Source organism: Martes martes (genome assembly GCF_963455335.1).
Source record: "Martes martes genome assembly, chromosome: 7".
Lineage (NCBI taxonomy): Eukaryota > Metazoa > Chordata > Mammalia > Carnivora > Mustelidae > Martes > Martes martes.
Genome location: NC_137894.1, coordinates 128,535,022 through 128,561,558, shown reverse-complemented (window position 1 = coordinate 128,561,558; position 26,537 = coordinate 128,535,022). Strand labels below are relative to the sequence as shown.

The window sequence follows — 26,537 nt, the reverse complement described above, 5'->3', positions numbered from 1 at the left end:
TGTCCTCGGCACATTTCTGAGTGTTGCCAATGAAGGGCATCATTTTATCCATCTAGAGAGCATTTCATACATGCACACCCTGTATCCAGCTGTAGGAGGGCAGTTCAGAACCAGCTGGCCCAGGTGATGAGATGGGAAGGGAGTCTGCTTCTCGCCTGCTCTCTCTGGCTGTGCCTCACCTGCCCACAGGACCCTTTGCACTTTTGTGCCCCCGGCGCTCCCCTGGCTTGAGGCTGTGAATTTCTAAGTCCCAGGCCTCCGCTGGGTGTGAGAGTGGAGCCTTGGGACTCATTTCAATTTGTAAAACGGACCCATTCTGAAAGGCTGAGAGAGAGGTGAGTGTGCTGGGCCTGCCCGTTATGGGATAGGATGCGGGTGTGTGTGTGTGGGGGGGGTGTGTGTGTGTATGTAAACAGCACATCAGTCAACCCCCCAGTCCCACTAGCCAGTTGGGCCATTTATTATTTTTTTTTCTTTAGTGGCGAGAGGACAGGCCTTTCGGCTCTACAGCTCGGTGCTCTTACTCCTCAGGAGGTGGGGACCTCGCCCGGGCGTCTGATTCCATTGAAGTCTCTCAGGCTCACCCCCCTCCCCCCACCCCAGCTCGATTCTGTCACTTTAAGTCCAGCCCCTGAGAGATAGCCAATAGGAGCCAAACCATACATCAGTCTCCCAGCCTTAAAGCTACAGTAGGGTTAGTGGGCTCCAAGTCTCTGGTGCCCGAGCCTCCTCCACGGCTCCCCATCCCCTCTGCCCGCTGGAGTGCGTGCATGAGTGGGAGCGCTGGGCTGTGCGCGCACAGCTCTCTGCCTGCCTCTCGCCCCGCCACGGCGCTCGCTCCCACTCTGCCTTCTCCCGCTCCCTGTGCCCCTGCCCGGACTCGCACCTCGCCTGTGCCCTTCACTCGCTCTTCCGCGTGATTTCCCCGCCGCCTTTCTCTACCAACTGGGAATGCTAAAACGGGACTGATGGACGTGTCAGAACTCTGCATCCCGGACCCCCTCGGCTACCACAACCAGTAGGTGCTCTGTTTCTCGGTCGGTCGGTCGGTCGGTCTGTCTGCCCTCCTGCCTGTCCGGCTGTCTCTGTCCTGGGTGTCGCAGTTCTCCTAGGCATTTTTGAAGTGGCAGGAACCCCGAGGGCGCTTGGGGGACGTCGGAGGGGGAAAACCGCACACTTATGTGGGTTGCCTTCTGGGGGGGGTGTAAATCTTCCTCTAACTTTTCCCGCACCCCCTTTTACAAACCCTCACTTTTAGGTAAGAACAGCGTCTTCTTGTTCACCTTTTCGCTCTGATCTTCCCCCGCGGCGAGAAAATATTTGAGTTTCTGTGGAATAGGGAGGAGCTAGCCCAGAACAGGTGCGGGAATGTCGCAAGGATGTTCTGTCCCGTCCGAGAAAGCCTCCCCGGGGCCCCTTTGACTTTACTATTTCTTTCCGTACTGGGGACCACAAATGATCCCGGCAAGGGGCCGAAATCGGACGTGCCGCGCGGGTTCGGAAACTGCAGGAGGCCAGAGCTGTCTCGCCCCGCGGTCCCGGCGGGGCGCCCCGAGGGCGCGCACGGAGCGCGGTGGACTCGGGGCGCCCCAGCGGTGCGGGCGACGCGGCCCGGGGCGCCCCGCATGCCCTGCGAGAGGAGCCCGCATCCCTCCTGGGGTGGGGACAGCCGGCCCGGTGCTGCGGCGGAGGCAAAGTTGGTTTGCGGCTTTGGGGGAGGCTGCGCGCGGCGGAACTGACGGGCGTGATTTCCGTGCCCCGGGGCACCTTCGCGCTCGCCTCGCCCGAACCTGGGGTTGTCCGAGCGGCGTGGGCGGCGGCGGGGCGGCGGGACCCGACTCCCAGGCACCGCCGGTCCGGGGATTGGGCGGCGCGCCGGCCGCGCAGAGTGGGAAAGTGGAGAACCGATCCCCCGAACGGCGTGTCCAGCTCCGGGTTCTCCGGGGTCCTGCTCCGGCCACCCGTGGTTTCCCTCCTCCAAGGGCCCTCCGCGCGCGTCCCCCCACTTGCTCGGTGACCTGCCTCGGTTTCCCCCTCCGGCGCTCCGCGTCCCGCAGCGCTCGGGGCCGGTGTCCGGGCGTCTGCGCGCCGGCGCGCACAGAGTGGTCCCTCGGAAGGCGTAAAAGAACAGTAGAATGGAAACTCTGTGTTCTCGCGGACCTGCTTAACTTCGTGCTCTTCTTCCTCTTCCCCCCCCCCCCCCGAAGCAAACTAAACTACTAAAGTCAGTGCTGGCTCCACCATCCTTCATTTTTTACCCCACCCCCCAAGGAACCGAGACGTCCCTGAAATAAATACTCTGGTAACAGGAAGTATGCTTAAACCCCTCCTCGCTGCCCAGACGGTCTCTACCCCGGTGGACCACGCGTGAGAGAGGAGGCAACTTCACGGCAGCGTCTCCTGGCGATGACCACACCGGCCCCGTCTCCACGCTGACCTTTTTGGTTCTAGTTTTAGGATTTCCCCCGGCAGAGGGTCCTTTAGGTGCCGCCAGAGCTTCGGAAGAAGGAGATGAGTTGGGATGGGCGATAAGGGGAGTCTTTAATTATAATGTATTCAGATTGCCATCAGTCCGAAAAGTGTCTTTTCTTTCGCTTTAAAGGTTACACTGATCCCAGCTTGTGTGGCTAGTGGGGGCGGGGATGGGGGTCGTACCCTAAGATGCTCTATCCTAAAGCCGGAGTGGGAGTCTCCAAAGAAGCCCCGGGTGGGTGAGTGGGGCTGTGAACAATGTTTGATGCTTGTGGGGCATCTCCTCACATAAAATTACCAAGTACGACAAATATTGGATATTTAAATTATTTAGGCTCCCTCTCTCCAGAGGTGACTTCTTTAGCTGAGCTGGAAATATCTGTGTATTTGTCCCTGGCTCAAGTCACAGCCAATAAATATGAAAATTCCTATGGGGGAAGTACATCCTTTGATTATGTTGGCCAGAAAAGCAAGGAGAAATGGAGGGTTTAGTGGCCGGATAATCCATCGAGGTGACGAGGTGACGAGGTGACGGCCACCCTGGCTTGAATTTGAGGAGAAATATGGGCAAAGACGGAATGTCAGGGAAGCAGCGAAAGGGGAATGAGGGAGTCGAGGTCCTGGGTGTCTGGGAAGGGTCTGAAGTGGAAATTATTTATGCAGTAAGACTGACAGTGGTTTGGATTCTCTCGCCTCCCTGGTTTCTTTGCAAAGAATTCACTTCTCACTCCGCGGGACGCAGGAAAGGCCAGAAATATACCTGCCAACTCCGCTGGGGAACTAAACATCCCTGTGAGATGCCATTTCTCAAAGCCCGGGCAGGACCTGCTGGGCGGAGGCAGCCCCTGGTGTTGGGGGAGCTGGTCCCATGTGGAGATGCACGCCTCCCCGGTGAGGGTTTGCCGCTGTGGTGCAGGGGCTCGGAATTTCCAAGGACAAGCTGGTGGAGGTCAGAGGCTGGAGTGTGGGGGAGGCATCTTTCTGACCTGAACCCCACCTCCCTGGGCTTCATGACAAGTAGCTTTAGAGCCATTGGTAGGAAAGTAAAAAAAGGGGGACTGCGTTCTTTGGCGTGTTGGAAGGACAGTAGGATGACTCCATCCATTACCCCCGGTGCTAATGTTTCTCCGGGAAAGTATACGTGAGTGGGTTTGTGTGCTCTGTACACACAGTTTCCACCCACCCTTGAGCAAACCCGAGGGCACAGGGACCACAGTTCAGCCAGAAAGAACTCTCCAGCCCTCCTCTCACTTGCTAACATGCAAAGAGCATTTTTTAATGCTTTGGGTTATTCTCACTTTCCCAGGTGAGAAATTAACACACACACACACACACACACACACAGATACATCCTACCTTCATACCTTCCTCTCCTTCATTTTCATTTTCCTGTAGTCAATCCTGTAGGTGACTCCATTACCATTTCTAATCAATATTTTATGTACATATATAATCAGCCGGGGTAGGAGTGAGTGTGCTAGCCTGCTTGTGCCTGTGTACAAATGTGTCCCTGACCCGATAGGCTGGCGACCCTCAACCAAGGGGGGGGTGGGGGGGCTGCCTCACCTACCCTCCGATGACCACTTTGCTGTTGTTAAAGAAACAAAGAACAAAGTGTCCTGAAGCTAAAATATGTGGGTTCACACATAGGAAGAAATGCCACATGGTAATTCAGAATCAGTGACCCAGAGAAAAACAAAGGGGAAATTAATTTTTAATGGTACATTTAAAAATAAATCAGAATGAGGACATTAGTCTTGGTTTTCCAAGGGAGGGGCTCTAGGAAATAAACCTTTATGTGCCTGCCACCCTTCTGGAGGTGTGGGCTGCCAGGGTAAAGGATGGGGTGATGGGAGGCTGGACTTGGTCGGGCCCCAAGGCAGTGAGCGAGGAGGAAACAGGTCAGTGTGGAGGGCCCCAGTCCCAGAGAAGGCCCTTTCCAGCTCAGTGAGATCCTGACATCAACTGGAAATTTCCTCTTGGAGCTTATTATTTTCCCAACTCCATTTTAGAAACAATCCTCTATTTTACCCATAATTAGGAACTATGAAAAGATATTTCTTAAAAGAATCCATCTATCTATCTATGAAGAAACAACCTGGCCCACAAAACAGGAATCTTTTCATTCTATTGATGTGGAGTAATCAATAAATATTTCATTTAGTCTGAGAGAGAAGAGACAGAGGGGACTTTGGGGGAAAGTGCTGCCAGGGAGGTGGCCATGATAGTTTGTGGGCCCAACCCTGCCTTCTCAGGATGCCTCCAGCTTTCTCCTTCAGGGAGCCCTTGTAACTTTGTCCAGCATGTTTGATTCGTGTTCCTGATAACTGGATATTTGTCCAAAAAATTTTTTTTTAAAAAAGGTCATCTAAACTCATGGAAAAAGTTTATCTCCTTCTTTGGTCTTCTGCAAAATGCCTTGCTTCTTTGGAGCGCTTGGCCCTGGGGAGATCTGCGGGAGTCGAGCAGGCCAAGTGTGTGAGGGAGAGACGGGACGCCTGTGCGCTGGGGTGGGCCGTGGAGTTAGCAGCTGCCCGAACCAGCCGACTCAGGAGAGAGAATTCGGAAGACAGTCAGGCAGTTACACAAGACACACAGGATGCTTCTGACGCAGTCCTGCAGTGCCCTTCTGTAGAACTTGCTTTCCCAGATGCCTGCCTGAGGTGGCTTCCTCAACATGACTGAAATTATTCGTGGTTTGAATTTAAGGGAAAGGAATAGGATGCTTTAGACCGTAATCTGCTCCTTCAAAGACATGTCCAACCCTGAACAACCTGAACACCCACGCTGATGCCTTCCCACACTGACCGGCCCTCGTCGTCGGTCGCTGTCTGCCCCCCCCCACCCCCCACCCCAAGTGAGACCCCTGAGCGCTCTTCTAGCTTGAGCAGGGGATCGGCGCAGGATCTGTCAGAACAACTCACAGCTCCTCGGGGAGCTGTCTGGGGGTCTGGTGGCTCTTGACCGAATGTTCCTGGGGGAGACCCCCGCGTGGCTTGAGTACCGAAGCTGTGATGTCCTCCACAGCCACCGTCGTTCCTAGAGGGTGTGCGCGCCCATGAAGGGGCTTTGAGTAGAGAGGCAGCACACCGTGCCAGGAAGCCCTCAAGGGGGCAACTTGGGACTGGGCTGGGACCACACAAGCTGAGCGTTCGTCCTGCCTGTTTGCCCTTGAGGTCATTCGCTGATTTCTAGGGATAATCAAAGGTCTTTTTAGCGCGGCAAGTGCTGGTGACACCAGACTGGGCCTGGACTTTCCTGGGTCCCTGTGGCCCCATACCTCCAGGGAGCTGCCATATTCATGGCCATTCCTCAGGGGAGGGGCCCATTGGCTTCTGCTGGTCCTGGTGTCCCCTGGCGTGGCTGGGGTGGCCTGGTAGGGTGGGGTGGATTACATCCTGGTGGCCCCACGGTTGGTGTGGGCTTGTCCCCGTGCAGGGAGGCTGTGGTGTTTATAATTGCAAATGTAATTAGCAGACCAGCTCTGGGGGACTGGGATGCTCAACTTCTCTGCACATCACGGTGACCCCTGTGATGGCTGGCCGGGCAGATTAACCCTCACCCGGCCAGCCTGTCCCCTGCTTCTGGCGAGGCCACTGACCTTTCACTGATAGTAGCAGAGCATCCTGGGTAACTGGTGGCAGAACCCGACCCCTTCCTTAGAGGGGATGTCAGAGCAGTGACCGGGAGAGGTCCATAGTTGGGGGGTTATTTCCTCCCCAGGCCGCTGGGCAAGTGATCCTCGCCTCTTGTGACAAGCGTGACCCTGTGTGGCAGGTTGCTCTGAAACATTGTCTCCCTACTTTCCTGGCCACGCTAGAAGGATGTGCTCGGAACACTTTGGATTCATGCTGGTCGGTGGCTCTGGGGGCCTTGTGGGAGAAAGCTGGGCTCCAGAGGGGACCCATCATGACTCTCAGTGAGCACCCCTGGAGCTCCACAACAGCGGGGAAGTGAAGGCCGGCTGGCTCTCCATTTCTGCTGTGTATTCCACAGAACTGGGCAGCCACGGCCGGGCCCACTCAGGACATGTGGGGAGGCAGGCCATAGGGGAGGGCATGGGATTTAGTTTGGCCCGGAGACCCCCAACCAACCATCTGACCAGAGACCACAGAAAACCAGACGAGAAGGGAAACACGGAGCCACATGGACCTGTTCTCTTCTCTTTTCTTTTCTTTTTGGTGCCTGCCCATCCAAGGGGCTTCTCTGTACTGCTCAGGATTAGAATAGAAAGGATCTTAACAGCATCTTTATTTATAAGCAGTGGCTTTTAGGTTATGTCCATTCCTAGAGGAGCTCCCACTGTGTGTACGTGTGGGAGAGTGTGTTATGGTAGAATTTCCTGGGAAGGAGTGAGTAACAGGGCAAGGGGCTCTGCCCTTGAAATTCAGCCCCTGCTGCCCGCCGTACCCCTTGCCTGGGCTGAGGTCAGGCTGTGGCCACATTCCAGCGGGGGCTGCCAAGCCCTGGGGTTTTTCCATGAGGAGAAAAGGAACGCCATGGGACCCAAGGGCAGCAGCTGGAGGGGTTCACTCTTTCGTCAGAGCCTCTCTTCAGTTTTCTGGCCCCGAGTGGGATGGGCAGACTCCGGAGAGGGGGGAGAGGCAGTGCTGTCCTCTGGAATAAGGGACGGCCACACTCCAAAAAGAAGCCTCTGGGCCGTTGTGTTCTAGGTTCCCAACTTCTTCTCTTCCTGCACGTAGCCACGGACAGTTTAGTCAAATGCTTTCCTAAATCGAGGGAAATCATACCCGTTCATCAGCCCATGGGACTTCCGTATGGAATTGGACCAGGTGATGAAAGTCTTAAATTCAGAGTTTTATGTGCTTGAATTAAAATGAGCCCCAAACAAAAGTTTTCCTAGAGGTTAGAGAGCCATAACTTTTTTAATCCTCATTTTGTTCTGCTTTTGAACTCTACACATTTTAGTCCTAGAGAAGTTCCTTCCCCCTCCCCCCTCTAAATCTCTCTCTTCTGTTCTTAGGACTTTAAAATATTCTATTCAATATTGTCATTCAGCGTCCCCGGGATTGAGCCTTTTCTGGGAATGGTTTTCTGGCTAATGTTATTTTATTTTCAATGTCATTTCATCCAGAGGTCAAAAGGCAGTTAAACAAACTCCGACAAGGTTTTGTTTTTATCTTCTGGTTTCAAATGTGATCAATTTTCATTTAAAACTATATCAGGGTCCTCTCGTGCCAATGACGCCCGCAGTCTGCCGCACGCCTGGCTGTCGGTATTTACTGAAACCCTCTGCATTTAAAATCGCCCGAATGTGAAGTGCCCAATTAGAGTCAAGCTTTTCTGCACTAAGTGTTATTTGAACTTGGCTCTTTTATTTAAGTTGCTTGAATTACCTTGAGTCCATAAATGATTTTTTGTTTTCCTCTTAATTTTTAACATTTTATTATATTTCCTTAGATCTACGTGTTGGGTATTTTCACCGGGTTTGTCGTTCTAAAAAGGTACCTGGAAAAGGGGTTTTGAGCCTCACAGACCCTTTTACGTGCTCTTGGTTTCCGAAGGGCAAAGAACAAATACAGTATAACACTGTCGGGCAGGGCGGAGAATGCGAAAGCTAAAACGTTAGATGAGATCTGTTCGCACTGTAACCTTTTCCTTTGTCTTTACTTATTTTTCCCTCTGTTTTCATTCCAGCTTGCTCTAGGTTGCCCTTGTCCTTTTTTCCCTCCGTGATTGTATGCATTTCCGAGGAAGGAGTGTAGGGTCTGTGCGTCTGTCTACCTGTGTGAGCGTGTGCACCCGGTGCGTACGTGCACACAGGAGTGTGCAGGCACGGTCCTGCGGTTTTGAGGTGCTGAATATGATTAGTCAGGGAAATCCCACAGCAGAATGCCTGGTGTCCACCCTGTTCTGATTCGGCCATCAGTGTCTTCGTCCACCGTCCGTCGCCTGCTCCCATGTTTTGGGGGAGACAGCAAGACCTCCAGTTTACGGGAAGATACTGGGTTCGTGGTGTCTGTTGCCTGAGGAACAAGGCGATGGGGACTAGAGCTATGGGTGAGAGTCCCAGGAAGCTCTAAACTTTATTCAAAACCAATTTTTCTGTCTCTCACATCATCTCACTGCCTAGCGCGCTGAGCTCGAGCTTGGGATCTCAGTGATGCAGAGTGAATGAGCTGGCGTATGCTTTTGTTTTTGCCTCCGTAATCGATCAGCAGAAAACATTCCCTTTTGATGGTGCAACATCCCCTCAGCACACATGCGGAGCGCGGTATTTATGCCTTCCTTTTCCCTCAGTCTTTGTCATCTGTCTCTTGGGTGTGTTGACATTGTCTACCTAAGCAGTCAAGCTAACAAGCTTTGCCAGAAAGAACACTGCTTTTACAGGAATAATAGCAATAATGCGATGGTTGCAATAATTATGACAACGGTAATAACAGCTTGAAGCTTTTTCTTCCCCAAAAGCGCAAAGCAATTCCCATAACCAGTTTTCTCATAGTAACTGGGTGAGGGTTGCTGTGTCTTGCCCCGGAACGTAAATGTTTCGCTGCAAACAAAAATATGCAAAGGCTTCAGGTTCACATGTCTACATTCATTCAGGAGCAAAAACTGCCTGGTTTCTGAAATATGAACAAACGGGTAGAGGGGAAGACAGTGTTAGGCACAGGGCCCCCCTCGGAAATGCTGGGTGAGTTGCCTTTGAACTAGGAAGGGAGAAACATTTTCTTGTAAGGGAGCCCGTGTCAGGTCTGGCGCCACTGCCGAGCTTCTGAGGTCCATGCCATGCTCTGCCTCTCGGTCCCCCCACCTTGCTCGGTTCTTCTGGCAGTGACCAAAGGAGAGGTTTTAGACCAAAGGCACACAGAGGACAAGGGGTGTTATGGCTTGGTGCATGCGAATAAATGGGGAGAGAACTGTGTGGAGAGAGGCAGAATAACCTCACCACCCTTGATCGCCTTCCTGGCCATTCAGCTTCTCTGAGGCTGTCATTCCCTGCTCCGGGGCATCTAGACCTGCCCTCTGGAGGCAGAGATTAGAGGGAGGGCACCAGGGAGCTGACCTGCTGGATGCCTGTGACCCCTCCTGTGGCTCCTTGTGCTGACTCCCAGACCCAGACCCGCTCATCTGCACGCTCTGCTCATCTGTGCGTTACTTTTGAAATAGGCGCTGCCTTTTATGTCCTCTCTCGTTCCTTTTTTTTTTTTTTTTTTTTTTTTTTTTTGGTATGTGTGTCTTGGAAATAGGAGGCAGCCTAATACACCAGCCTAATATAATAGGCACCGCCTAATAAACCAGGGTCCCACGGCTGGCTGCATTTTTTTTTTTTACTTTAATATTCTTACTCGTGTTCTTACCCATTTTTTTTTTCTCCAAAAACAAAACCAAACAAACCCAAAGCTCTGGGCTTTGGATTATTAATTGATTATTAACTGATTTAACAAACAAAACATCCTACCCCCAAGGAATCCCAGCAAGAGTCTGGCTGTGCCACTCAGGTCAAGAGCTGCCTTTTCCCCTCAGTCGGTGAGAAACGTTATAGCTTCAATTCCCTTGTTGGACCCTGAGTAAAAAATTAATTCATGAATAATAAAAACCAATCAGTCTTGTTGAGTTTAAGAAGGATTAGGAGAAAGGGTGTTTTTTTTTTTTTTTACAGAGAACATTTGGAACCTGCGTGTCATTGTCACCGAATGTTCAGAGTCGCTTCAGTGTGCCTTTCTTCACAGCAGATGAGCTATTTATTATCCCGAGGTGTAGCACATCTCTCTCAGTTGTAAGGCCAACTTGCTGAAGACTATTATGGGTTTCCCACCCATATCTCCCCCACAATCCCTTACCCCAACCCCTTGGTAATTCATTGAAATTAAGACAGTTTCCTGTGTAAGTGGCACATAACCAAATAGCAATAGAGCTGGCACTGCATTATGAATAAGCCGGTTTGTTAATGCAACCGAGTCCTTGGTTTCCCTCCCCTTTCTTTCCCTGGGAAGTAATTGACCAGAAATTTACATGCCTTTGCAAGAACTACAGAAATTAGACTTGTAGATACTCTTTTTAGTTTCCATTAATTGTATCTACCTCCCTGGGTTGTTGTGAAGATTAAACAGAGATAATTCACAAGGGTTGGGATCATGGTGGGGAGGTGTACAGTAAATGTTCCATATTCCTGTTAATTTTTTGATGTCATCTTTCGGAAGTTACTTTTCATTCCTTTGACATAACCTCACAGTGATAGCCCTTCCTCAGCAGTGAGACTGGGGTGCTTGAACTGATTACTTTCTTTGATGCGATCAGTGTGGCTTGGGTTTCCATATGTAACACAAGGGGATTAGAGAAGGAATTATGATATGGGACTGGGCTGATGAATAGGAAATAGTCTCTGAATGCATCTCTGTGTCCTCTGACCTGTGGGTAGAGTTGCCCGATAAAATACAGGACACACAGTTAAATCTGGATTTTAGATAAACAACAAATAATTTTTTAGTATTAAGTATGGCTCATGCAGTATTTGCTGAATCTGGCAACCCCACCCACAGGTGTTTTCTTTCAATCTGTCTTTTTTTTTCTTTTGACAAAGTCCAAGAGAGCAATTATGTGTTTAGTTTTTTCAAATTGTTTTTTAAATGACTGTCTTTAACTTTTTGCCCATATTAAATTTTTAAGTTGGCCAAATCCTCAGAAGTTAGTGGGTACAAGTGATTTCATCATCTGGCTATATTGAGAGAGTTGCAATTAGGTGAGTGAATTGGCGGAATGAGGTCTAACGTAGCACCCAGAGCTACTGAATTTTGCTACAGGGAGGAACAGGGTAAACAGAGTCTTTTTGGAAACCTGCCTCTGCGTGTTTCCCTGACAGATTGAGGGGCTGGGCTGCTAGAACCTGAGATCCTGGCGACTGGAAGCTACCCTTACTGCACCCAGGATGCCAAGAGCTGCGGTCTCTCCCTGTCTTCCCAGCAAGGGCAGGAGGTTGACAACCCGCTGGAGACATCCCCTAGGAGGCTGTGGGGGTGGGGAGAGAAACCACCCAAATCAGCGTCAGGTGGTGGAGTAGGGAGGGCAAGGGGTTGCACTTAAAAGGGCCAACTCGGAACATGGATGCACTAGGGCTCCCCAATGGGGGACCAATGAACCCCAGCTTCTTTCCCCTGTCAGAGCAGCACGGCCACGGAGCCTGGGTGAACAGAACCATTGTTTTAGGCGGGACCCTCGCAGCCCACAGTATGGGAAATGGAAGAGTTCTAGAGCCCCCTACAGGCCCTCAGTGGCACTGCACCTCGTGGGTGAGAGTCCCACTACAGAGGCTTCCCAGGGCCGGAAAGAGTGTGGAGGGCCCCAGCCGCTGAGCCTGCAGGAGCTTGCGGAGCTGGGAGCCCCTGACTTGGGTTCTGGTACCGTCTTTCAGAGCCGCGCTCCGTGCTCTTCAGCACTGTGGCTGCCTCGTAGTGCGGTATGCCCCTCCCAACACATGCACACATACACGCACACGTGCACACCGGCACACGTGTACATGCACACCTGCACGGCACACTCCCACCCTCCGTGGCTTGTCTGACCCCCAGACCGGCTGGAAAAGGCTCAGGCCTCATTCAGTCTGTCTGAGGAAAGCCCTCCAGCTGCTGGATATGCAGACTCAACCCGGCCAGCACTCTTTTCAGAGTCTGATACTTACATTCAAATTCTCTTCTCAAAGACACCTAACTCCCTGGGGGTCATTTCAGGGTTTGCTAGCAGAGAAGTTATGGGGTAGATGAGGGAGCTAAAACTAAAGTGTCAGGTCACAGGTGGGCAATTGTAATACAGTGATAGCAGCAGTCACTGTAGTTTATTGAGCACTTATTACGTGCCCAGCCTTGTCCTAAGAACATTTGATGTATTCACTTAACTGCTTCCTCGCAACAACCCTCCAACCCAGGGTGGAGATCCTGGTGCCATCCCCATGTTACCGGTAGTGAAACTGAGGAACAGAGATGTTAGGTCACTTGCCCTAGGTCACACAGCTGGCAAAGCTGGGATTTGCTCAGGGGCAACCTGGCTGTGTGCCTGCACTCCCTGCCACTGTTCTTTGTGTTTAGAATTTCAGCTTTCTAACTCCAGCTTCGAGAAGACCCTTTCTTAGCTATGTGGGCCGGGCACATAGGCAAAATTTAGGGTGGAGGTAGAAGGGGAAATTGACCCCCACGTCTTGTTCCTAAAAAGGCAAATGGAAGATTTGCCCCAGGGGATTAAGTCCTTCTTCCGCCTCAGCCTGGCACAGGGAACGGCTGGAGAAAGGAGCTTGTGGTCCTGACATAGTCCTCCAAGGGCCCATGGCTGCCATCCAGAGGCCCCTGATGGTCTCACCGCAACCCTGCCCCCTGGCCCTGTACCTCCCTCTTAGTGTGTCATATGTAATGCATTTTGCTGCCAAATCCTCTGTTCTCTACCTGTGTTTTCTCCCCTCATGCCCTCCCTTTGTTCTGTCCCCACCAGCTCTCCCACCCCTAGGTCTGAAACTCCATGACAGACCCTTGGGTCTGACTTGGGCTCCCGGGGGACTGCACACCAGCCCCTGCAAAAGAGCATTCCAGCATCGCACTCAAACCTGCTCTCTCCATGTCCTCCTTATCTCTCTCCCTCCCTTGACACAGGGACCCCCAACCAAGATAAGGAGTATAGCTTCAGTTCTGTTCTCTCATTGTCCAACGCCTGCCTCAGATGGACAGATTTTACCTAAATACACGGCTCAGTCTGTTCTTTCCTGTTCATCCAGTTGCTCATCCTCCAGCCCCCAGCCTGCCTGGCAAACTTGTGTTTGTCCTTTCAACCCTGCTCATGTACTCCCCTCTGATGGGGCCAGCCCTGACCCCTCCTGGGGGAGTTCCTCTCTCTCCCTGCAGCTGCACACTGGCCCGTGTCCTCGACTGGGCTGTACTCTGTTGCATTTGAATGCACGTGTCTCCTTCCCCACTGGATCATGAGCTCATCCCTGCGTCCCCAGCGCCTGCAACCACACGTGGTACGGAGCAGGTTCTTGATGCCTGTCGGTGGGCCAACCTGGGAAGATCGGAGGTGGATAAAGTGGCATTCTGGGGCATGAGGGGCAGGTAGAAGGCCGTGGGAAAAGTGGCCAGGCGGAGTCTGGTTCTGCGGGCCTGTGGCCTTTTTGATCCCTGGGGCAGATCTGGCTGGCTAGATGGCCATCCATGCCCTTCTTCGGGGCACTATGTATAGTGAGGAAAGAAAAACTCTGGCGACACACTGAGTCTGAATCCTGGCCCCAGTGGGGCTGCTGGGAAGTAGCTCAAACTGGCCTGGGAGAGCCAGTGGCTTGGGCCAGGTGATCATTGCATTTACGGGAATTTCGTGAGCCGATTGTTAAAAACAACTATTACTCAAAACGAAATTATATCAACTTGCGACGAAGTACATTGTAGTAAAGACAAAGGTAATAAGCACTCAAAACTCATTACTTTCTGATATTTCGCTACTTTTCACTTTATGTTCCTGAAGCAAATTTTCATCTAACGTACCTGCACAGTGGGGATCCCTGCCTTCACAGTCCCACCCTGTCCGCCCAGCCACAGGGGTGGCTCTAAGCGGTGAAGGGAGGATCTACAGCGTGGAAACAGGCAGACGCGACAAAGCTGTCCTTTCTTCCAGCCTGTAGGTAAACATTCACTACCACACCCCTGCCGAGCTGAGCGACCTCCTGCTCTGGGCCCCCGGAAGAGTGACTTCGTCTCTGTGCCTAGGCAGCCGTCCCCTTGTTGGGTTGCTGTACAGATGAAAAAATGACCGACATAAACTGCTGAGAGCAGAGACTGGTGCACGCTTTGGCTCTCTGCAGTCTTTCTTCCTCCCTGTTCCAGGCACAGCCCTATCCAAAGTTTACTGAAACTGAGAATCTTCGCCTGGTGCCCGGAGTGTTAGGGTATTGCTTTTCCCAGCTGGACACCTACCCGTGGGATCTGACCGTCATAGCTAAAGCAGGCAGTGGAAAACACTGATTTTCTTTCCACAGGGAAAGGCCCTGGTGGAGAGGTCTGCTCAAGCCTCCAGCCAGGAGAGGTTTGGGTCCCAGGCCCTGGGAGGAATGGGGTCGTCAGCAGCCGCCACCATGGCCGGCCGTTGAAGCAGGCACAGGTGAGGTCAGGGGAGAGATGGAACAGGTGCCAAAAAAAGCCAGGCTTCAGGGTGAAGGGGGGCTCTGCAGGCGGGGGCAGCGGGTCCCTAAGACCATGGGAGGGGCTGCTTCTCTCTCTCAAACTGCTGGCGACTGCGGCCATACCCACAAAGGCTAGGGTCCCCCCGGCTCTGGGAGCTGAGGGACTATCCCAGACCCTTCCCAAGTCAGTGCACAGGTTGGAAACAGCTTGAGCTGAGATGGTCCTGACTGTGCTGCACTTTCTGGGGATGCCACTGCGAAGTGGTAAGTTCAGAACATCTAGTCTGCAGCTCCCAGAATCAGAGGGTGTAGCAGGGCCATCCTGGGCTCCTCCTTGCAGGTTCCTCAGGCCCTAGCCAACTCTGGGTCCTGGAGGAGGTCTTTGCCCTGGCAGTTACCTGGAAATGGCTTCAGTCTCAGGTCTCTGGCATTGGTGACTCAGTGACACACAGCTCCTGGGCCAGCCTGGCCCACTCGGTGCTAAGTGAACTGCAAGCCCACAGACAGACAAGGTGACGGCTAGGTCGGCGCAGCTGTACAGACTAGAAGGCTTGTTGCATCACTGGGGGATCATTTCATTCTTTGAATCCCTGGTCTGTAGAGAAACACCCTTGGAAATGGCCTTGCCAAGGAGTAGGCAGCCTTGAGAATTAAACCGTCCTTCCTACCTCTCCCTGAAAGTTGTCCCTTTATCTTGAGCCGCTCAAGGGCCTGGCTCTGGTTCATTTGTGAATCTGCAGCACAGGGTCATACGTGGAGGAACTTTCAGTAAATGTGAGGTTTAAAAGCTTGAGAAAATTTGTGCATCGGCTGAGCTGCTGGTGGGCCACCTGTGCAGTTGTACAGGTTGTTCACTGACCAAGAGTGTCTGGTTGAAGAATAGGTGAGGTCTGAACCTAGTTTTTCTAATTCATGCCAAGGCATACATGGCAGGGAGGAAAGGGGGTGAGTATCCAAGGGGTTCATGGCCCAAGAGGGATGAGGAGCCGCAGGCCCTGAGTCACACCAGGAGCAGCAACTCTCCCCACACACTGCCCCCCCTGCCTCCGCCAGCTCATATGTGCCCTGGTTCTCTAAAGGCTGCTGTTTCTGTCTGCCTGGCACCACTCCTACAGACTGAATTGAGAGCTTGGTAACTCTTCAGAGAGCTTTCTGTTCTGTTTAATTGCTCTTCCCAGTGGGTCCCTCCCAGCTCTCTGCAGGGTAAGGCAGGAAGGGGCACCCAGGCCCTGTCCTTCCTGCTGCTCCTAATTCAGCATGCCCAAGGGAGCGGAGATGCTGGGACCCTGTACTCCCAGACTTACTGTGCCAGATGTGTGTGAGTGTGGAGGTGGGCGAGCCAGGGGCCCTGGCCATATTGGAGGCAAAGTGTGACATGGTCACTGGACTCCCAAGAGTAGATTCTGAGTGTGCTGGAACTTAGCAGCTTGGAGGGGTGCTGGAGGAGCGCTGGAGGGGCGCTGGAAGGAGAGGGAACTGCTGTGTTAGCATTTGATTGGGAGCTCCGGGCATGATCACTTTATCTTTATAGTAAAAACAGTATAGTAGGGGTCCTATTCCTCTGTGGAGGAAGAGCCTAGGGTCCAGCATGGCGAGTGACTTGCCCAGGGCAGCACAGGGGATCTATTTAAAGAGCCAGGGTGCAAATCCAGGTCTCCTTGAAAGAGACCAGAATGCCAGGGGCCTGGAGAATGTCTGTTTCTCTCACAGATCCCTGCGCCTTAAGACCGACTCTTCTGACCCTTTTCTTAACCCATTACTGTGGCCTCTCAGCCAGCTTGGGGCTCAGGAAGGGGGAGCACAGCCCCTGAGCAGGGCCTGTGGCCCAGGCGGTTCCCACTGGGTCCTTCTTCCAGGACCACTGTGCAGAGAGCAAGGCACCTGACAGTGGCCATGTCTGGGCCCAGATGATGGAAGGGCCCAGCCCCTGGCTGGGAAGGAGAGAGGAAGAGCCGAGCACAAGCCCGCCCCGTCGCTGCTGCCTGGGTCAGCTCCCCCCCCCCCCCCCCCCCCCGACCGCAGGGCCTTTGTGGAGCTCCCTGAGAGCGGCTGCTGTGTTTGAGCTGGAACCTGGGGCCTGCGGTGAGCCCCTCGGGGGGCCTCTGTGTGGGTCTGCGTGGCAGGGAAGCGCCAGGGGCAGTTTCCTGCATGTGGCCTTCAGAGCTCTGTGCAGAGAGAGGCCTGCTTTGGTCTGGGTGGTGCTGTAGCCAGTATCCAGCAGGCCTGGATTGGGGGCTTCATCTCCCTCACATCTCCTAAGTGCCCCGCACACTGCTTCCTGCGGCCCACATCTTTCCGTCCTCTCTTTCGGGGCCGTGCTTTCTAAAGACTCAGCCCTGGGAACCACCGAATGTCCCGCACAGCTGAGAGGTGAGACATTCTACTTCCCAGAGGGCAGAGCCAGAACGCTGGGGTGGGGAAGACCTGAGAGGCTTACTGGCACCCAAGCCCTCATTTTACAGCGAAGTGAAGCCCCGAGCATGGGAGGCCTTGTTTACGGTCTCGCAGCTGGTGTGCAGCACTAAGCCCAGGTCCCAGCCTCGCGGCGCCCCCGGCCCCCAGTACTTTGGCCGGCACTGCCTGGCTCTCTGGGTGGACGTTCTCTTTGACCCTCAGCTTTGTAAGGGCCCCCCTGGCCTCGTGGGCATGACGACTTGAACTCTGAGCCTCAGGGCTAAGTAGTACAGATCCCTGACTCCTTGTTCTACTGTCACGGCCTGTGGCTGCCCCAGGACGAGGTGGTAGGAGACAGACAGAAGCAGAGGAGGGCTGGACAGATGGATGCAAACAATTGTGAGTTAAAAAAAAAAAAAAAAAAAAAATCAAGGAACTGAAAGTTTCCAAAGATGGAAACCGGTAGGATGAAAGATGACCTGGTCATTCTGGACAAGTTGGCCTCCTGCTCCGCCTGGTGCCTCTGCCGTCTGTCCCCCATACAGGCCTGCGGCCCCCTTCACACCTCCCTCCCTGGGCCATCTCTCTAGGCTGTTCTCTGTGCTTGGTGACCACACGTGGTAAGGCGCTCCTCTCCCAGGGGGTGTATGGAGCGGAGGATGGGAGATAGGAGCCACGCAACAGTAAAGACCGTGTCCTCTGTCGGGCTCACGTTGGCCTTCCTGATGCCTCGCCCCAGGGCTGGATGAAAAGAGGAAGCCCACCCTGCGGCACTTCCGGGCAGCATCCCCGCTACTGTAGCTCATGTCCAAGGTCAGCACCTAACTGGCCATCCCTGATGTGAGGTGGCCATCTGGGTCTGGCAGCATTCGGTGTCTATAAGCAGCCGACCAGGCTGGCAAGGCTAGAGAAGGTCTCCCTGAAGGAAAGAGAGCGAGTCTCCTGGGCCACGACTCACGCTAGGTGGACATGTGGGGAATAGCCCCCCGGGGGCGGGGTGTGGACTGGGTGGGCCTTTGATGTCCTACAGGCCTGAATTCATCCGGCTCCTCCCACCCCCTTGCTCTGCAGCCTTGGGCAAGTCACCTAACCTCCCTGGGTGTGCTGGACTCATCTGAAAAATGGAGTATTAATCCTTCCCATATGGGGTTGGGGGAAGATTGGATAACATAATGCTTGTAAAATGCTCACCCGAGGGTATTGTCAGGCTCCGCCCCAAGTGTCCTCTGTAAACATTGCTGTGGTCATTGAAGGGAAACATGCAAATTTCTTTAAAGATATTGCTGAGTTGTGAGCTTATTGTGTATTTTTCAACTAACAAGAATAAAGGGATTAAGATTATGATGGGGGGATGTGGCGGGGGGGGGGGGGGGGGGGGGAATCAACAGACGTTTTGGTATTAAAAAGAGACCCTCCTAGGCCCAGAAGAACTGATGGGAAATGCAGGCAGCAGAGGGTTAAATGGGGACAGGTCCTGCCTCGGGGTCAGGGTACCAACCCCCACTCTGCACTAGAAGGTTCCCTTGTAATTCCTGACTCCCCCTAAACTTAACTACTAACAGCCTGAGCTTGATGGGAAGCCTTACTGACAACATAAACTGTCAGCTAATACATATTTTAAATGTTTTATGTATTATAGACTACTTTCTCACAATAAAATAAGCAGAGAAAAGAAAATGTTATTACGAAAATCCCAAGGATATTAGACTGTTCTTACTGAAAAGATCTGTATGTAAGTGGACCCACACAGTTCAAACCCATGTTGCTCAAGGGCCAACTGCGAAGTAAAATCACATGTACAGTTTTTTAAAATTCCAGATGCTGGGCATATGCTTTGGAAACTTCTGGAAGGAGACAGAAAAAGCTGTCATTTGAGTGATGCCTGGGGAATCTGCTTGAGAGTCCTAGAACGGGGAGAGATTTTTACTTTTGACTTTGCTCTTTTGATTGTAGCCGAGTAGGTATTCTATGATGAAAACGATTTTAATTTAAAAGTTAAGGAAAAAGAAAAGACAATAAATAAAAGTTAAGGAAGCCAAAGCATGCAGGCAGACTAATGAACCCTCCTAAGAAAAGCTTCAAGATAAAAGAGGGCCCTTCCTCATACGTGGAAGCCAGTGCTCGGGACAGACAAACTTCCAGAACCCCAGGTTGTCCTTGCCCGGGTTCCCTGCGCACCTGCTCCCCGTGTCCCCTGACGCTGCTCACCAAGCCAGGGGTTACCTCTGCTAGAAGCAGCCACAAAGACAACCCTTGGCAAGGGGCGGCCTCTCCACCACATTCTTTCTACACTTCACGCCTCACAGAGCCAGGCCGAGGGAGTCACTGGGGGATCGTGCCTGGGCGAGTGGGCGGCTGCTTCCCTGCCTTGGGAGCCATTAATCTCGGGGCTCTGCGGCGGCTTGTCCTCCCACCCCAGGCGCCCTGGCACTGACCGACTCAGAAAAGGACATGAAAGGGGCCCTGGGCTTCTGTCCGTGGTGGACCACGACCCTGGAAAATACCATCTGGCTTTTCTGTGTGTCTTCTGACACCAATTCCCCAGGTCGGGACGCATCAAAGAGAGCTGTGGATGCCTGGTGACATTTCTCATTGTTATTCTTTTGGCGGGGCCTTTAGCTTCAAGGTCACAGGTAAACTCAAGACTTCAGAGGCTGCTCGTGGGGCCTGGCACCTTCCAGTCTGACGGATGCTGGGGGAGAAGGCTTGCAGAGGGTGACCCAGGACCTCCCAGAGGGCAGGACCCTATTCACCCCATAGGGCAGCCGCCCCCTGCCCCCGCCCCCGCAAGGCCAGGCAGTAGAACTTCCCAGCACTCCCAGCTCTGCATTTCCTTCCCTGCGGTCTGACTGTGCCCACATAAAACAGCCAAAGTGCCAGGTCCCCAATCAGGGGTGTTAGCAAATGCGTAGAATTTGACCTTGGCCCTAGGAACCTTGGCTTTAGTCTCAGATCTGTATTTTCTTGGAGAAGGCAGAGGTTGCTGGCTTTAGAGTGATTCCAAAAGAGAGTTATCTGGGCTAATGTCATTTTGTGCAAAAGAGAGGGTCTTTTGATAACCTGGATATTTGGTCCTTGGAAGTGGACCCCATTCTGAGCAGTGAGTAGTCCATCGCTAGAGGTATGCAAGTGGAAAGAGGGCCTGTTTGGAATGTTTTAGAGGATACAGCATCGGAGAGGGGATTGAGCCCTCTGTTGTACACTTGGCTCCTTCGGAATAAACCTCTGCATTTCCTGTGTTCGGGGAGCAGAGTGGGCCTGCACCGGCTGCGTTGGCCATGGCCTCACTTTTCCCACCTGATCTTTCCGACGCGGGGTGGGGCCTCCTGAGTTAGTTTGTGCTTGTCAGAAAATTGGCTCAGTGACCCTAATAGCTAACACATCCCTGCGGGCCTACTATGTGCACTGCATGCTTCTACCTATCGTTTTGTCTTTGAATCTCAACTGTACTACAAAGTAGGCAGATATAATTTTCATTTTATTTTTTGTTTTTTAAAGATTTTATTTATTTATTTGAGAGAGAGTGAGAGAGAGAGAAAGGGGAGAGGGTCAGAGGGAGAAGAGGCCTTCCTGCCCAGTGGGGAGCCCAATGCGGGACTCTCGATCCTGGGACTCCAGGATCATGACCTGAGCCCAAGGCAGTCACTCAACCAACTGAGCCACCCAGGTGTCCTATAATTTTCATTTTAAAGACAAGAAGACAGGTGCAGAGCTGTCCAGTGGCATCCCCAAAGTCACCGAGCTAATAAAGGACATAGCCGGAATTTGAACCCCAGATCCCCCTCCAGAACCCACTATGCTGGACACACCCTGGAAGACAAACGGTCCCCACTGTAATCTTTCCTCTCTTTGTTGCTAATTGTCTAGTTATTTTTTGCAGCTGTTGATGCCCGTCAGAGTTCAAAGGTAGTCAAGACACTGGGTGGTCTCTGCCTCGCTGCTTCCTGCCTTGGCAGAGCCCGTGGGTGGCTGCGGGAAGAGGGCTCTCGGGGGCACCACCCAAGGCAGGAAGGTGGTGGGGGGCATTCATCGGTAGTGCCAGCTTCCCATTCAGAGTTAGCCTTTCCAGGTGCCAGATACTCCTCGCAGAGTCCTTGCGAGTCCCCTCGGACATGAGGCTCTTCTGCACCTGTTTGTACCAATGTTTAACAAAGAGGCGTGTGGTTGCTTGGCTTGCAGACCGTGGAGTCAGACGGGCTCGCACAGCCTCTCCGCTGCCCTCCTGCCTTTTATACAGTCCAGCCTCTGCTGCTTTGTGGGGATGTAGGGGAAACAGAAGGGACTCAGGGGCCTAGGCAGGTTAGGGATTATTCGAATCGTCATTTTCCAAACGGAGAGCCTACAGCCCCAGAGCCTACTGCCCCAGAGTCGCAGCCAGAAGTTAGAGACGGACGCTAGTGCCAGGCCCCTCCATGCATGTCTGGCTCCGGCCCACTTTCAGTCTGCCCTCTTCCAGAAGGGACCCAAACAGCAGAAGCTGATCATTTGGGAGGAAATGGTGACGTAGCTGTGTGCGAGGGGAGGAGGCTGGGGGATTTGTTGGCTAGCTGGTTTTTTAAAAATCAGTGCCCATATCTTTATTTACATAGCCCCTTGGGTTGACCAGCGATCTTAGACGTATCACTGAGCACCTTAGCCTCCGTGTTCTCATCTGCGTAATGGGAATAATAGCACCCCATCTCATTGGGTACCTGGGAGGATTAGGTGAGCTCAAGTGTCCCACAAAGGTGAGATGTGACTCTCGGGAGCCCTGTCCTAACAGGACCTCCATCCCTCACTCCCCTCCGTAGGCCGTCCGAGCTTGCATCACCTCTGAATGTGCTCGCTGGTGGCCAGTCTTCTTCGGTGGATTTAATTTTAATGCTGCCAAGGTCATTGGAGACAAGTGTAGGGAATGAGTTGGGTGACGAAGCTGAGCAAAGCGATTTTTGATTACAAAGAAAAGTGAGGATGTGACTCTATTTCTTAGATAATCTGGCTCGGAAGCCAGGTCCCCAGAGGAGCTCCAAGAATGCTTTGACCAAAGACAGCATCCCAGCATCCCTGGGAATTGGGGGGAGGTGCCCAAGGTGACCATGTTGAAGGGGAAAGCACTCACCAGGGTATATAAATATCTGTTGGTCACAATTGGCCTTCCGATGTCACAGTCACACTCCACTGCTCCTGACCAGCCGCCACCACTTCGTGGAGCAAACCTGATGGGAGCTCGTGCAGGTATCCCGGGGAACCCGAAAAATTGTGGCGGCCACGGGTCGGGCTCAGTCCCTGCTCCATGCAGAATAAGTAACCCCCCAGTGAGATACCTATAATGTTCTTGTCTTACCAGCCAGACCCACCGATTACCCAGCATAACCCATGCTGCTGCTTTGGCCAGAAGCCACCAAATGAGCCAGAGCTTTCCAGAGGCTACCTGGAGGCAAGACTGTCCCAGCTGCAGACAGTCTCTCCTTCGCTGTCCTGCCCAGTGCTCCCTCGCAGGGTATTCAATAAATTTCCAGCTCCTTTAAAAAAAAAAAAGAGAGAAGGAAGAGGGGCACACACCCATCCTGATCCCTGCTACATTTTTTGCTCTTGAGAATTAGCCTGGCAATAGGAGCCCTAAATGTGGGCACCTAGTTCCCCTTTTCTGGTGCTGCCATCCCCTGGCATTCTGCTTCTGGCAAAACTTTTGGAGAAACTGTTCCAGGAAAGGTAGAGATTTAGAGGTTTTGGATGAGAAAACAGCAAGCAAAGAACACCGTGTGGGGAGACAAGACAGGTAGCACCCGGACAGAGAGAGCCCAACAGCAGCCGAAGGCCCTAGATGCCGGTCTAAGGACTATGAGAGACGAGAATAAAAGCTCTCAAAAGTGAGAGCAGCACTGGGAAACTTCCAGAAGCACTCTGCCCTTCATTCCAAGATTATGGCCTTCCTCATTTGGGGTGTTGACGTGGCTTTTCTTCTGTGAAATGATGGTTATACTAGATTCTCTCTCTCTCTCTCTTTTTTTTTTTTCCTTTAATGTTCTTACTTGATAGAAGAGTCAAGCTTGTGTTGGTTCCCAAATTCAGTGGTGCTGGGTGGAGTGGAGTTTGTCCTGTGAACTTTGAGGATGGGAAACCCCTGGATTAGAGCCCAGAACCCAGAACCCAGGGGTCCCTGAGCTGGGCCACAGGCTCTGTAGGGAACCCAGGGACAGGAAGTGCAGAGGCGGGAAACCAGCATTCCACCAGCATTCCACGAGGGGGAGGCTTGCACAAGATGGGCTCCCTCCATCCAGGACCTCCTCCCCCATGAAGCTCTGCTCTCAGGCTCTTCTCAGGGCAGCTCATTCCAAGTTGCCAAGAGGGGCTTCATTACTCACCACTTTGGCCAAGTACCACAGAGGGCGCGGCCCCCACCCTGCCTGGATTCAGGTCTGGCTCCCCGCCCGGAGTGGCCAGTGACCTGAGAAGAAAACCTCCTTGATCCCCTTTATGGGAACCGCTGTTCGGTCTGGGCTGCTATCGAGGCCCCGCACCACCCCAGATACTCCCGGGGGAGGACGGAGAGGAGAAAAGCACTAACCTCCTTGTGTCAAAGCGGCAGGGAAGGAGTAAGGAAAATCTCAGGCGGACTGGGACCCTGAAAGCGCATCCCTTCTCCATCCTCATTCCGGTCCTTCCGGCCTGGAAGTTTTCAGATTAAGAGACCACGAGGAACGGGGACCTCAGTGATATATGACTTCAGAGTGCCCCGTTTTCTGGGCAGTGGGTGGGGGCAGAGGACGGCAGCCCTCTGAGATTCTCACCCTCAACTGCAGTGTCCCTTGAGGCCTTTGGGGCATTTAGGGACTGCAGGGTGTTCCAGGGGTGGGGGGGTAGGTTTCTGTGGTTAATTTGTCAGGGTTCCAGAGAAACTGTGTATAAAATGTGTGTGTGTATATGTGCCTGTGTGTGTGTATGCATGTGTGTATGCACAATGCATGCGTGTATGTATGTGTGTGTGCATACAAGTGTGTGTATGCTTGCGTGTGTGTGTGTGTGTGTGTGTGTGTGTACAGAGAGAGGGAGAAGGAGATTTTTGAGGAAACAGCTTATGCAATTAGGGATGCTGACAAGTCCCAAGATCTATAGGGCGAGTCAGCATATGCAAAGGCTTGAGACCCAGGCCATCCAGTGGTGTGGCGCTAGTCCAGGGGCCCAACTGGCTTGAGACCCTGGAAGAGGTGGTATTTCGGTTTGAATCCGAAGGCAGAAAAAAGCCAATGTCCCATATTGAAGGTGGTCAGGCAAGAGAAATGCTCTGTCTGCTTTCTCCAAGTCTACCAATTTAAACGTTCATGTCATCCAGAAACACCCTCACGGAAACAGCCAGAATGGTGTTTGACTAAATTTCAGGACCCCTCATGGCCCAGTCAAGCTGACACATAGGATTAACAAAAGTCAAATGAATCTGGGGAATTTTGTACACGATAGCCCTAAGACCTTCCAGTGTGTGCTAGTGTGTTAAAAGACTGAGAAGGTCTGCAGTAAGAAACCTATCGGACTGGCTCTCCCAAGGGCTTTCCTTACCGATTTAGCAACGGTACTTTTTTTTTTTTTTTAATTTTATTTTTAGGGAGGGGATGTAGTGAAGAGAAAAGATACCTGTTAAAATCCCATGGAACTGGATCCCATGGATGATACACCGGGTAACACTGCCCCAAGACATCAAGTGAGACATCGCCAGTCCTCAGAACTTTCCCAGTTGTAACCTACATCCCTGTCAACACTTGGTCTTGGCTTCTCGGGTGTCTGTCCTCCCTCTTCTCTGCTGGGCCACACTGGGTGCAAACCAGGTGGCCTGCCCACGATTGGGGCTTTGGGGAATTTTGAACCTGCCACGCACTGTCATCATCTAACTGCCTCCAGACCTGAAAGGTCTTTTTGAGAGTTCTGAATGAGGCTGCTTTACTGGGTGCTTCCTCAGTGCTTGTTGGCATGGAGCTAAGTGATTTACGTGCACAGTCTCCTTGAATCTTTCCAACCACCCTTTGAATTAGAAACGGGCATCTCGTTTTATATAGAGAGAAATAGGCATAGGGCGTTTCTGTGACTTTCTAGCAAGTGGGAGGTCAGGATTTGAACCCAGGCCTGTGTGCTCTAGTACTGTGCCCTTTACCACTGCCCTACCATTTCCATGGTGTGGCGGGGAGACTGTGAGGAGCCCAGAAAACGGAGTCCTGGCCAGGCCCAGTCTGCAATCTAGCCGTTTATCTGAACTGATAAGCTTCCCTGGGATGGCAGAAGGGAAAATTGGAGATGTTTGGGAAAGTGGGGGATGCATAATGCCAGTGAGGGAACAGAGGCTTTGGGTTTGTAAAATGTGGTCGCATTTCGGAGGGAAAGGCAGAACACTGGCTTCGAATGTTCTGGGCCACCGTCCCCTGGCTGGGGACAGAGAGAGAGAGACCTTGCTCAGCTCCCTTTCACTCAGTGCATGAACAGCCTGGTGCTGCCGGGGAGGTCTGTGAGAGGGCCAGGCAGGTGGATGCCGTAACAGGCCGGCAAGACTGTGCTGATTTGGAGCAGGACTTCTGGTTCTGTAACTGGCCTGACTTGCACAAGTCTGGGTGCTCTCTGAATCAGGCCTGACCCCTGCCTGATAAGTGAGTGAAGTTGCTGCGTCCTGTTTTGCATGTGGGTGTTGCAGAGAGGAAGAGCAGAACCTGCAGACAGTGCCCAGAACATTGCAATACCCCATGAATATTATGGAGGACTAAATGCATGGACAGATTACGAGGTGTGGTCTTTTACTAAGTCCCCTGAAATTTACGCCTTTATATTCCGTAGAGCCCCTCTGCAAACTGCCCTTAGCTACCCCAGCCTCCATCCCTTCCTCTTCCTCCCCACTCTTTTCTCCCTCTCCCTCCTTCCTTTCCCCTCCTCCTCCTCCAGTTTTCCCTCTACCCCTCCCCTCTCCTCTCTCACCCCTCATCTCCTCCCCTTCCCCCCCTCCTTTTCCTCCCTCTCCCTGCATCTTCCTGTCAGCTCCCTCTTCCTCCCTCCATCCCCTCCCCTCTCTCCTCCTCCCCGACTGCTCACTTAGTATCATCTCTGGGTCAGCCCAGCTCTTGAATATCCTTAATGATGATTTTTGACTCTTTTTTCCCTAAGACACAGAAGTCATTTGAAGCCAAGCCTAAGAGCTAGTTTGTTGGCCTCTTTGGTAACTAACTCAGAGATGATCAATGAAGTGTAGTAATCAGACTAGTGTATTTGGAGTATTATTATTTTTTCTGAAGAAGGCCCATTGTCCCAAGGGTGGGTGGACTGCCTTCTAGGTATCCTCGGGAGGTACTGTGAGAGCTTCGCTTTGGATGCCAATTCATGGGCACGATCGCAAGAGGGTAGGATGTACCTGGCAGTCTCCCAGCGAGCCTGGGGTGGGACGTCAGGGAATCTCTGCAAACCAATCAGGGAGGGACATGGACAAGGCCTGGAATCTTCCAGTGCCTGCTGTGGTCAAGTTAATAAATTGACCTTAGGACTTCGCTCCTTTCCTGTGCCATGCCTTCTCTCCGGCTTCACAGTGTCACGGTGGGACCATGGCAGGTGC

General features: G+C 52.6%; 1 protein-coding gene across 1 annotated transcript in view; it reads left to right on the top strand.

Moving 5' to 3' along the window:
* Positions 1–935: 935 nt before the first annotated feature.
* The window catches only part of ESRRB (estrogen related receptor beta), a gene marked incomplete at both ends in the record, with an annotated part of 102,163 nt that continues 76,561 nt past the window's right edge, over positions 936–26,537 (top strand). Inside the window, one exon of the mRNA XM_080809393.1 lies at positions 936–1,018. Within this exon, the coding sequence (XP_080665519.1) occupies positions 969–1,018 (50 nt within the window). The remainder of the gene's footprint in view (positions 1,019–26,537) is intronic.